At 42.8% G+C, this 12034-nt stretch overlaps 1 protein-coding gene across 2 annotated transcripts in view; it reads right to left on the reverse strand.

Annotated features, from left to right (window-relative positions):
- Nucleotides 1–8867, reverse strand: part of phyhiplb (phytanoyl-CoA 2-hydroxylase interacting protein-like b) — a 17082-nt gene extending 8215 nt beyond the window's left edge. Inside the window, exon 1 of one of the 2 annotated variants that reach the window (XM_016668001.1) lies at nucleotides 8758–8867. In XM_016668001.1, the coding sequence (XP_016523487.1) occupies nucleotides 8758–8791 (34 nt within the window). In that variant the 5' untranslated portion in view covers nucleotides 8792–8867. Of the gene's footprint in view, nucleotides 1–7312; nucleotides 7968–8757 lie in introns of those variants that run through there. The other variant, XM_007545408.2, reaches the window with a different exon arrangement.
- Between the last annotated feature and the right edge of the window lie 3167 nt (nucleotides 8868–12034).

Genomic DNA, 12034 nt, shown 5'->3' on the forward strand with positions numbered 1-12034 from the left:
GGGTAAAAATTCAAGAATGCCGTTTTTGGGGGGGGGGGGGGGGGGTAATGTTCAATATGACCGGGCCCTTATAGAGGGTTAACAATAGCTAGAGTAGCGGAGCATGGAAAATCCATCTCCGCTCGTTCATCGGGAGAGGCAGAGATAAAAGAGTGGGCTGGTAATTGGGTTTGTGCACTCTATCGCCTCACCTCCAAGTAATTGTCAAACAGTGCAGCTTTTGAGGATTGATTTTCTTAAAATTAGACGAGCAAAGGGTAGCTTTTACCACTCACTGTGTTGCACGAGCACAGAAAGCAGAAGAAAACTTGCAGTCGCTGCCTTTTCCAAATTAAAGCCCTTACTTATGTTCCCTCTTGGTCCCAACAGAGTGTTTTCAAAAAGTAATTTACCATAAAGCATGTCAACAGCATCCCAAAATGAACCATTGGACCTTGTAAAATTACCTTTGATCTATTTTTAACGGGTTATTATTTAACATACGTGGTGCATAATGAAGTAAAAAGGAAAACTATGTACGGACTTCAAAGCTATTTTGCAAATAAAACTAATAAGTGTGGCATGGATTTGCAATCAGAACTCAATGAAATCCACTGCAGCTAATTAGCCTCATGTGGAAGTAGACGTACCATTGGAAACGCTTGCTGGCAAGTTACCAGAGTGAATGTTTAAAGAAAACATCACCTGATATGTGTCGTCTTGTTTACAATGAAATTAAAATTAAAGCTAATAAAATACATAATATAAGACAAAATGTGAACATTTCACATCAATTTGTATGGAAGCCCATTTCTGCCACTCTGTTAAAAAAATAAAAAAATAATTATCTCATTATAATGAGATACTATCTCATTATAATGAGATAGTATCTCATTATAATGAGATAGTATCTCATTATTATGAGATACTATTATATATAATGAGATACTATCTCATTATAATGAGATACTATCTCATTATAATGAGATAGTATCTCATTATTATGAGATACTATTATATATAATGAGATAATTATTTTTTTATTTTTTTAACAACAGCAGAAACTCAAAAATGCAACAATTAACACTTAAAAAAACAAAAAAAAAAAAAAAAAAAAAAACAGAAATCTTAGCAACATCCTCGAGCAGCATAAGCATTATGCTAACGAGAGCAACATTGATAGTTAATCAGCAGAGACCAAATGATGGTGGTTGATTGAAAAAAAAAACAAGAACAAAGCATGGTAACTAAAAACAATGAAACATGCTGAGGAACATAAGCTGTAGCTTACCAACCATCTGTAAAGTGTGGCTGTCAGTGAAGGCGGAGAATTTGGTCTAAACTTCCTTTCAACTACCATTGTTATCAAATTTATCCCCACATTGACCCAAAACTTTCCAGCATCTTCCAGACGGTGCAGAATTTCAGGGAGCCGAAGACATTAAATTCAGCGATGCTGATTGGCCAAATGTTTATTATTTTCCCCTAGCAACCACACATGATTGGCCATTTGGCGCCGCTACTGGGTCGCTATCCAGTTGTAGTAGTCAGTCAAGGTAAATTCCACATTGAATGAGTTATGTTATGTGTTGAGGCTGAAATCATAAGCAGCCCTCCTTCCAGGCCTCTCCGTGTTGATTGGTGGAAACATCCTGTCCTGTCCTGCCGGTGGTCTGCATTTAATGTGCCCATCTCATTAAAACAAGACCCCACTGAGCTGATTCATTTGGCTCAGACTGAGGGGCTCAGGGCAAGACATGACAGGCCATGGCTCAGACAGGAAGTGTTTCATCCAGTCAGTGCAGACCAGACAGTGATGCAAGCGTCGTAAAGTCCCATCGGAAAACTGGATGCTGCTGACCTTTACCAAAGTTGGAGGAAAAAGAAAAAAAGATAACCTTTGTTGTCATTCTCTGACATCTGCCTTATGCAAAAAATGAAATATAGCTGCAGAAGCATTCAAGGACTTTTTCTCTGGTTTCCCTTTATAGTTGTTATTGATGTATAACCCATCTCACTTGGGAAAGACTTTGTTTCTTCCTGTGGTAAAAATCCTGTGAAGATTTTTACCCCGCTGCCTTCAGGTGACTCCAGGATGCTGACTCATCTCCTGTTTACTCCACTGCTCACCTAATTCATTTGCAAACTGTCTTCATACTAAGACACTTAGCCTATGCTAATGTGCCCTAATACTGCCTTTAAAAAACATCAGTCATCACTTTCATGCAAATCTCCTTGAATAAGTGGGATATAAAACATTTGCAGACATCACAGGCAAATCAGCATAAACCTAGCATTACTTTTCATCCACATTTGTAAACAGGTAATGTTCTTGAATGAGCAACATACAACTTCATTTAGTTATTTGTAGTTGTATAACAAGCGGTGGAGGTTTCTGACAGGGGCGACATGGGCAACCACCCAGAGCGGCAGGAAACCTCCACCCCACCGGCCCCTTGGGATGCGACTGTTATGAGTTATGACGGGGCCTAATGCATTACTCAACTTGGGGGAGGATTGAGGAGCGGAGGGTCGTTCACACAGAGAGCCAAACAGGCCAGGACCGGCTTTGATAAGAAATAATATGAACTCTCATGTTATTTACTTAGTTACACACACGCGCGCACGCACACACACGCACACACACACACGCACACACACACAAAGCTTTACCGAGTAGCTAGACGTCTTAAAACAAAGTCAGTAGTGCTCTCTCAGTCCTCCTTCACTTCTGCCACTCAGCAAAAGTCCAGAATATTGAGTCTTTGATTAACTGCTATAAGAGCAGATTTTAATGCATAGACTGGAAAATCCTCACACCCCCCCCGCCCCACCCCCCGTCCCATCTTCCTTCTTTCTGTTGTGTCTGTTTGTTCATCAGTCTGTTCTCTGCTAAACAAATCTCATCCATCTGCCTTCCTTCCTTTTGCTTGTATTTGAGTTTCCCACCTCACACACACCACTTGTTAAATGGTCTACTTTGTCTTTTCCTACAGCACATAATCCCAATAAAAGGCATTAAAATTTGAGGAGGTAATGGGATTTTTTTTTTTTTTTTTTTGGGGGGTGGGGGTGGGGGGAATGCTCAAGGGGTATGAAAACTCTGTTTTCGCGGCACTGTAGGACCAAAACCACTAAATGTAAACAAGATAAGCCAGGCCCTTTCTGTGGGAAACTGAAGTCGGCCTTAAACCTTCGGGGACTCAGAGAGCGCAGGATGAAAAATGGTGGGGCGAGAGTCAAGCTGGATGAAGGTCAGGCTGTGAGAACAAGTAAAGTCTTCAGTCTCTCGCAGGAGGCCTTCACCCTCATCCAGACTTAAATTAATCTGCCAGCATTACGCCCTCGGCTCCTTCCTCCTGGATTCGCTAAGCGCTTAATTTGGCCGCCGTGTAATGTTACCACAAACACATATTATGATGCGCTTCTGTTGTTTTGCCTCCTCCTCTGACGGACTGTAACGCTCTGCTGCACGGAAGGAGGAGGCTGGGCTCTTGGCGCATCATGATTAAGCAAAAAAAAACGAGGCAGTTTATTAGGAGACATTATTTAAGAGTGCAGAAGCACAGATTCATTATGCAGCTCCCAGAGGAGATTGCAACAAACCCAGGAGACCTCTGCATGCTTCAGCAGAGCACCGCGTGTCGGGATGCAGGGACGGCTGCTCTGCAGGAAACTGGTCGGCCAAACTTATTTAAACTCCAAACAAACAATCTTGATGCCTGCAACTGCGTTTGCTGGGCAGGAAGTTCACACTCAAGAGATGTAAGAATATAAAACATCAATGAATATCTTGTTAAGATGCATATGCAGCTCCGTCTAGTCACACCTGGAGATATTGAGTGTTTACATTTCAGCCGGATTCACTGCTTCAATTGAGTCTGTCTGAACTGCTTCGATATGATCTCTGTGTGGTTGCCGTTGTCCACCATGTATGACTACAGCTCCATTTGAGAGCTCTGACAGTAGCGAGTTTGAGAGAAATAAAAGCTAGATGGTAGTTTGACAGCACAAGAGCGCACTTAAACAAGCTGTCTGAAGCGCAGGGCGCGAGTCTAAAATTGAGCTGTAAACACAAAGAAGGCGATATTAGTCAGCATAGATACTCCGGGCCCTTTGGAGGAAGAAAAAAAAAAAAAAGAAACAGATCACAGCTTTCTTTTAGCTGCAGCACAGGCTAGGAACCACGCTGTGAGCCTGAGAAGCTGCCAATGGCAAAAACATCTTTCAGAGTGTGATAAACAGTGTGCTGCATTGGGGTTAAGTTATTTATTCCACCTTTAGCCATGCTCAATAAAAATAAGTAGCTTTTAATTTTTATTTTTTTCCACCAAATCAACTTAAGCTGGAGAACAAAACATGTTTTTTTTTTTACTTGTCCAAAACCAGAATGACTCATTATTTCTCATTTGCAATTTAAATTCAAGTATCCTTTTTTTTTTTTTTTTTTTTGCAGTTATAGGCCTAAATGCATGTAAATACCCATGAGTACGATGACATTTTAGTATTTTGCATTACAATCAACAGACAATTCAACAAATAGTCGTGGCAGCATTGCATTTCTAGGTTTTGCCAGCACAGTCATGGATTTATGTCAGAAGACAGGCCTGCTGGTCTCTGGCAAAATCATCAAATGAGCTGCATCTCATCGCTCTGTGTGGAAAAGGCAAGTTTTATGAACCAAAAGCCATAAAACTGGCAGCTGGCTCAATGAACCAAATAAAGACCACTGAACAGTCATTATGAAGATATACTGTGTATATATCAAGAGGAAGGATTCTTCACCACAGGAGAAGCTGGGACGTTTCACACCCTGATGAGTTGCACTCATAGACTGGTGAAGGACACGGCACCAAAAACCACCAGCACAACTCAATACAAGTCTAACTTATGCACTTGAGCTGATTCTACAGTTTTGCCCTCAGTAAAACATCCCCCACCCCTCCGAGTGCTGAAGATACACATGCCATAGCCACATGAGTACAGTGAACCATTAACCCCATCTCTGACACTGGGAACACAGAAACAACTTGTTTCCCACTGTGCATTGAAAAGCTCTAACAGACCTCCGTGTGTGTGTGAGGGCACTCCATGCGTTCATTCGCTGGCTCAGCCTGGGCGTTCGAGCCTCTCACGCGGACGATTAAATATTAATGGGGATACGGATAAATTTAGAAAGTAAAAACAGAAAGCGACGCGGCCGGCATCGATCCGATGTGATGACGCCGGGTTTCCAAGAAGGATGAAAGTGAATGCGAGAGAGACAGTGAGGAGTGCAATGCCTTTTCTGGGAGGAATTTCATGCACAGAGTGCCAGCTGAAATGAAAGCATGAGAGAGAGGGAGCTGCTTTAAGTTTGTGTGCTTACGTTCAACAAAGTCTGTGCCACGGTACCGACTTCTTTTTGTTTTTGCTCGTTTTGTCACACTGAGACGGTTCAGTTCTTCAACTAATTTCAAAATTAGGCAAAAAAAAAAATACAACATGATGTTTTCACTCATTACAAGAAAAAGCTACCCAAACCTCCAAACCTAATAACTGGTTATCTGCCATCAAGCATTTGTGATTACTGTCTTTTCCATTGCTGTGAGGGAGCTGTGACCTAGTCTTTGGACCATTATCTTCATTCAGCCACAGCATGTTTAAGGTCATCCAACAGAATCTCAATTAATTTAATTCACACTTAGTCCAAAATCTTAATTTTATTTTTAATTGAGTCCTTCAGAAGTGGACATCCAAAGGGCTCAGTGTGAATCATTGCCCTGCTGCATAAGCAAAACCAAGGTGAGCTTGAATTTAAGGTCAGGAACTGATGGTTGGTCTGTGGCAGTAAAGGTCCCAATAATCAGTATGTGCCTCATAAAACTAAACAACATGAATTAAAAAGTAAATACATGAATAAATAGTTGCTTTTTACCATTACCATTAGATTTTTAGACTGAGGATCGACAATAATTGCATAAAGATTTAGTACTTTTTTTTAGCATTAAAACATAAAGACATGATAAAGGCTTGCAAATGGTTATTACAACACTGCCGTTGTTCCAAGTGACACGTCGCATGAATATTTTAAATCACAACAACCCATCTTGTGTTTAGAAAGAGAGTGGACATTGTTGACGGAGCAACACAGCAACAGAGAGTATGTGGGCGTCTCAAGGACAAAGACTTAGCTACTACTTCCACGAGTAACTGTGCTGCAAATACGAGACTCACCCTAAAACCCTGCCTGGAAATCTGCTGATATGAAAGCGCCAGAGAGGAAGCAACAAAGCGCCAAGGGGATACGGATGCACCCTGTTGTATAGCAGCATGTGAAGTAGATGGGGGTAAAGGAGAAAACGTGCCCACTATTGCTTCACAGTGATCAGATGCTGGGGGAGCATTAATGGAGATAAACCACTGTCGGTTTTTTTTTTATTTTTTATATATAGAACAATGTGAACATATTTCATTGGTGCATCAGTGAATTAATCTACAATTAATCTATGTGAACTGGCATCTCTGCGACCAAGCCTCAGATGTGGAATCAGTGCTGTGTAATTGCACTGATGGGTGTGCGGGGCTGCACCGCCTGTGCACGCTCTTGTGGGTGCAGCCATGTTTTAGCTTTTCATTCTCTTCTCATGATGACTTGCTTTTTCTCTCCCCCCCCCCCCCCCCCTTTCTCTCTCCTACCAGCATCAACTGTTTCACATGAGGAATATGAACAAATTCAATGTTAACTCTCACCTGAGCAGCATGCTATATTTAAAACGACGTTCGTGTGCTTTGTTTTGCTTTTCCTGCCTCCTAATTCTAGAACTTTGATGAGAAGTCAGTCACAGACCACAAACGTGGTTTAATGAGATACCGTGAAATTTTGAGTTATAAAATGCAGAGAAGTTACTGCAAACGAACTGGGGACGAGGCTGGGGAGGGAGGGAGGGAGGGGGGGGAGAGGGGTGCAGGGTTTTCTCAAAGAGAAAATGAACAGAAGTAATGATAAGCTATAGGCGGGGTTGGTGCCTTTCTCTGTCCACGCCTGTGGTGCTGAAATGAAAAGGCGCTTATCAGTTGCCAACATGTGCACGCTCAGTCTGCAGAGACAGACAGTTATTTCCAACAAAGGACTTCTTCTCCATTATTAATGTAAATGTATTCAGCTATGTTCTCTCCACGGACATAAAAAGCGCACAATTTATCTGCCTAAGCAACCTGCGGAGTCACCGGCCCTCATCCCTCATGCAAAACTATACGGGTTCTGCACGCCGTTCCAACTAAAAGCAGCGTTTATATTGGCCCTCTTTCTCTCCCCCTCTTCCACTTAAGAACTACAGTAACACACACTCACCGTCTCTTTCGCATAACTGTATGGAATCCAGACTCAGGTTCTTGATCATCCCCTCGCAGGGACTTAACGGGCTGGTGATATTGTGCGCCAAGCCTGGAACCTCCATCGCTGCTGGGGAGTCGGGGCTGATGCTGCCGCTCTGATTGCTGCGTAAATATCGACTTGCAGGTGGACAAAAAGCCGTTCGTCCGCGTTAGAAGAGGAAGGAGGAGAAGAAAGAGTCCGGTGTCCAGCCCCGCTCCGTCGCTCTCCTCTTCTGTCTCCTGGGTGGTGCGGCTAGTGGCGCGTCAGCGGAATCGTCACGGCCCCAACAGCGCAATGAGCCGCCAGCTGCAAAAAGAGGCAACGGCAGCCTCTGCAGCAGAGAAAGCGTTAATACGCCGACTGTAGCCACCGATCGCTACCCGCTTCCAGCACTTTTTTTTTTTTGTCTTGCCACTGCACAGAGACTGCGCGCCTGCAAAGAGCAGCACGGAGCCACAAGTGTGCGCAAAGTGACTGCGCCCTGTGCGTTAAGTGTGTCGCCTCGGGACAATTGAACATGAATAGTTCAGAGGATTACCGCAGAGGGAGTCTGCAGACTCAGTGGCTTCTTATGTAACGAGATTAGGCCGGTGTTTCCCCTCTGTTTTCGGTCTGCATCTGAACCGCGCTCACATGGAGCCGTTCTTTTTTCTTTTCCATTTTCACGTCCAACGTCATCCCTGCGCAGCTTTACCACATGTCCTTATTTGGTAAGGTGTAACCCTGTCTGGTTTCGGAGCGCAGGTGCAAGTGGGCCGTACCATAATGAGCTGGGGGACTTTAATTTACTATTAAATAATGGTAATGGATGACCAAGCTTAATGTACCATTCTATGGGTCAGCAGTGGAGGCTGGTGAGAAATATCTCATGGTGGGGCTGATGTGCCCATAGATCTCCCTACCCTTCCTATTGCACAATAATATTTTTTTCATACAGCAAAAATAACATGAAAAGGTTAGATTAGTTCTGATCACTAACTTGCAAAATATACAGTATTTAAATAAATGCCAACAGCTAACTCTGAATCAGACTCACAACTGTGAAAAATACCAAACCAATCCAAACCAGTGTTGAAGTTTAAATTTATAACAATTAGAACGAGCAAACATTACTATACCAACCAAACATTAACATTATAATAGCAGGAGAAACCCAAAGAAGACAAACAAGCGCATTATTATTATAATTTTTTTTTCAGAAATCTTAGCAACATTTATCCAGAGCAGCATTAGCATTTTGATAACCAGAGCAAAGTGCTTTGGTTAGCATTGCTGTGGTTCATCAGATAAACGAGTAACATTCATAACTGATTATCAGCATAGGATAAATGACAGCAGCTGAAACAGAAAAAGCAAACAACCAAACAGTACAGTAGTTAAAAACTAACAAAACGCGCAGAGGAACAGAAACCGTAGCTTACCATCCAGGGCCATAGAGAGAGTGTTGCCAGCCATCTGGGAAGCGCTGCTCTGTCATTCAAAGTGGAGAATTCAACTGCCGTTGTCACCGCTATCAACTTTATCACCATGGCGACGCAAAACTTTCCTGTTAAGCGGCATAAAGACATTGAATTCAGAGATGCTGATTGGTCAAATGTTTATTATTCTTCCATAGCAACAACACACGATTGGCTACTTAGCTTCGCTTCTTCTCGGCCGCCATCAGCTTCGCCCCAGAAAAGAATTGACAAGAGTCTGACGAGGAAAGCTCATTAAAAGAAAGTCAGTTTGTGGAAAAGTTGTAATTTTTAGGCACACGCTATAAAGGAAAACTCGCTAATACAATATTTAAAAGTCTTAATAGGTCGCCTTTATAAGCCGTCCTCCCTTTTCACGTAAGGGAGGGTGGCACCTTAGCGCCCCCTATCGACCGGCTGCCAACTGTCACGGTCAGACGATAGTTCTGCAGGTGGTTGACTAGAACGTCGTCTGTAGGTTGTACGTCAATTTAAACTACAGTTCAAGGCACTGCAATGGTCTCAGTTGGGCGTCTACTCAGGTTATCCACAGGAAGAGAGACTTCTTAAGACATAAAAGGTCAACTGCCCCACATTTTGCGGTTAAACGGGCTTCAGGCGCCTTGGTCTTGGCTCATCGTTTCACCACGCAAAAAAAAACAAAAAATGCTGATCATGCTAGAGTCAGTGTTGTCCACACATTCCCTAAAGTGATTTTGCTTCTATGCACTACAGAGGAACACCACAGTGATGCATACTTTCTATTTATTATGGCTTCTCCCTGTGTCACACAAGGCGATTATCTATTCCACAGACAACGCATTCTGCAGCTGTGGCCTCAACGAGGGAGCTGCAGCACGATGAAATGCATGGGGACTGGTTTTTAGGAGGTCAGGCACTTCATCTCAGCTGATGGGGCTCGTTAAGACGGCATCGTCATCTTAAGTAACTTAACAGAGGGAAAATGAAGCCTTGTACCAATTCCTCGTTTCCACTCGGTCCACGGTAAAGTAGCTGGTGAGCGTTTTCATAGGGCTTCGAGGATTAAGCCCTACAAACAAAACAAAAAAAAAAATCGGGGTTATGTTGGGCAGGTGAATTAAACTCCCGGTAAGCTCCTAATCACTGTGGCATTCAGATGCAGCCTCGCTCAGATTTCATCTGGGCATTGCTGCATCTGGCTCAAATTTCCTGCCTGGGAAATGAAACTCATTAAAAGTGAAGGTCAGTGGCAGGCAGAAGATCCCATCAAACACACAGCCGTCTTTATCTGAGGGGGGAGATGCTGCTTTAGTTCACAGTAGATTCAGACAAAGCAGAATAAATCTTTTTTTTCTTCTTTTTACTCTGCCTCAGTCTTCTTGTTACTTATTACTTTGCAATAAGTACTTATTACTAATTATTTTTGAGTGCCTGCTGTGCTTTTTTTTTTTTTTTTTTTTTGTTCAGGAGCAGCAGGGTATGAGGATAATACTGTCCGATTCTAGAGGATTCTTTCCCATCCCGCCTCCATCCATCCTTCCTGTCAGCGCCGCTCTCTCTCCACCCACCCGTACTCCCTCCAGCGAGAGTCATCCTGTGTTAACATCAGTGTTTCCAGTAGGAGCTGCAGGTTCCTCCTGCAGGAGGAACCTGCAGGAGGAAGGAGAGCCACTCCGCGTCCTGCGTAACTCACACCAGGCCAATTCCAACTCCTTCTCCTCCTTCCTTACCAAGCTCGATCTTTTCTCACACATTTTCTGAGTTTATTTCGCCTCAAAAATGACCATTTAACTTTTTCCCCCCTTCCTTTTCTGCTGCTATGGATCTTCTTTTTGTCTCACAGCATGCTGTGTTTTGGCTGTCCTCTCTGATTTGTTCACTCTGCTGTGCCTAAAGGCCACATGATGGTAATACTGTCAGACAGATGGACTATTAGCAGGGAGAAAGGTGCAAAAAGATTTTCGGCCAAATAGTAAAATACATTTAAAAGAGCAACCCAGAGATGTGTATTTTAATCTAGAAGCAGGGTGATTTGTATCGCACTGTTTTTACACAAGGTAAATCAAACTCCACTAACAGAAAACAAGGGGACAGGTAGCAAAAAAATAAAATGAAAACAAGCACTGGACTGAAAATAATAGTAGGAATCAAAGCCAGCTAACACATGTAAATAATGAATTCATAAAATAATCAACCTTCATGGAGAAGCTGCAGTTAATGGAGTAAACGATACTCTGATCACATATCTATATGGTTCACACCTCAGTAACGATTTAAAAAATTGATTTAGGTTCATTTATCGTCTTATAGACTATCAGCATGGACATAAAATCTATCCTTTTTCAGAGAGTTAATGCAGGGATTCAGTGGATGGTGCAACTGGATTAAGAATCGATTCTCCAAAAGGTTACTGATTTCTAATTCAGACAAAACGAATAAGGCAATTACTTCCTCAAAAATAAATAACACAAATACCACATAGCAGATAGGGTTAGGGTTGGGGTTAGGGTCTTATTATTGCAAAATAAGATCTGAACTAATTCCATACATTCTTGGATAATCCCAAAAAAAAACTGTTCCAGCTACCACCGTAATATGTCGATGCCAAAATAAAGTTTGCTTTTGCAAAGTGAAATGGTATTTGGGAATCCACACCAAGTGTCAATTAATCTAAACTTAATTGATTATTACTGTTAAGATGGATCATTTAAGTCTTTTACCTTTATTTTGGATTATTTTTTGGGGGGGCGGGGGGCGGGGTTCAGCACTTGTGCTCCCACATACACAGTGCAGTCACTACGTATCTGTTGTGAAACAGGAAATGGGATAAGAGGCAATGCACGGAGCACAGGGCGCAGCATTTTTCACTGGCAGACAATAACACAAAGTCTCCAGGGTTCAATGAGACAAACACATTTGTCTGGCATTTATGGGGCACCAAATGAAGCATGTCATTGATCTGCAGTGTGCAGACTGAGCTCGGCCGTCGCTTGATTGATAACATTGATGCGCGCCGTTGGCTCTCCGGTGACATTCCGGTTTATCTGCGCTCCGTGCGGGACTCAAATGAAACGCGGCCGGGTACCCGCGTCCTCGGAACAAGTGGTGGGCCACTCATTTTAATCAGCGGAGAAGAATTAAAAGCAGAGCCACAAAGGTTATTAGGAAAAGACATTTAGTTGGGTGCACAACGTCGTAAGAGCCTGGAGGAATTGCTTGACATTCAGTGAAATAATAATGTTTGGTGCCGAGAGTCTTT

This window comes from Poecilia formosa, unplaced genomic scaffold (assembly GCF_000485575.1).
Source record: "Poecilia formosa unplaced genomic scaffold, Poecilia_formosa-5.1.2 Scaffold12, whole genome shotgun sequence".
Lineage (NCBI taxonomy): Eukaryota > Metazoa > Chordata > Actinopteri > Cyprinodontiformes > Poeciliidae > Poecilia > Poecilia formosa.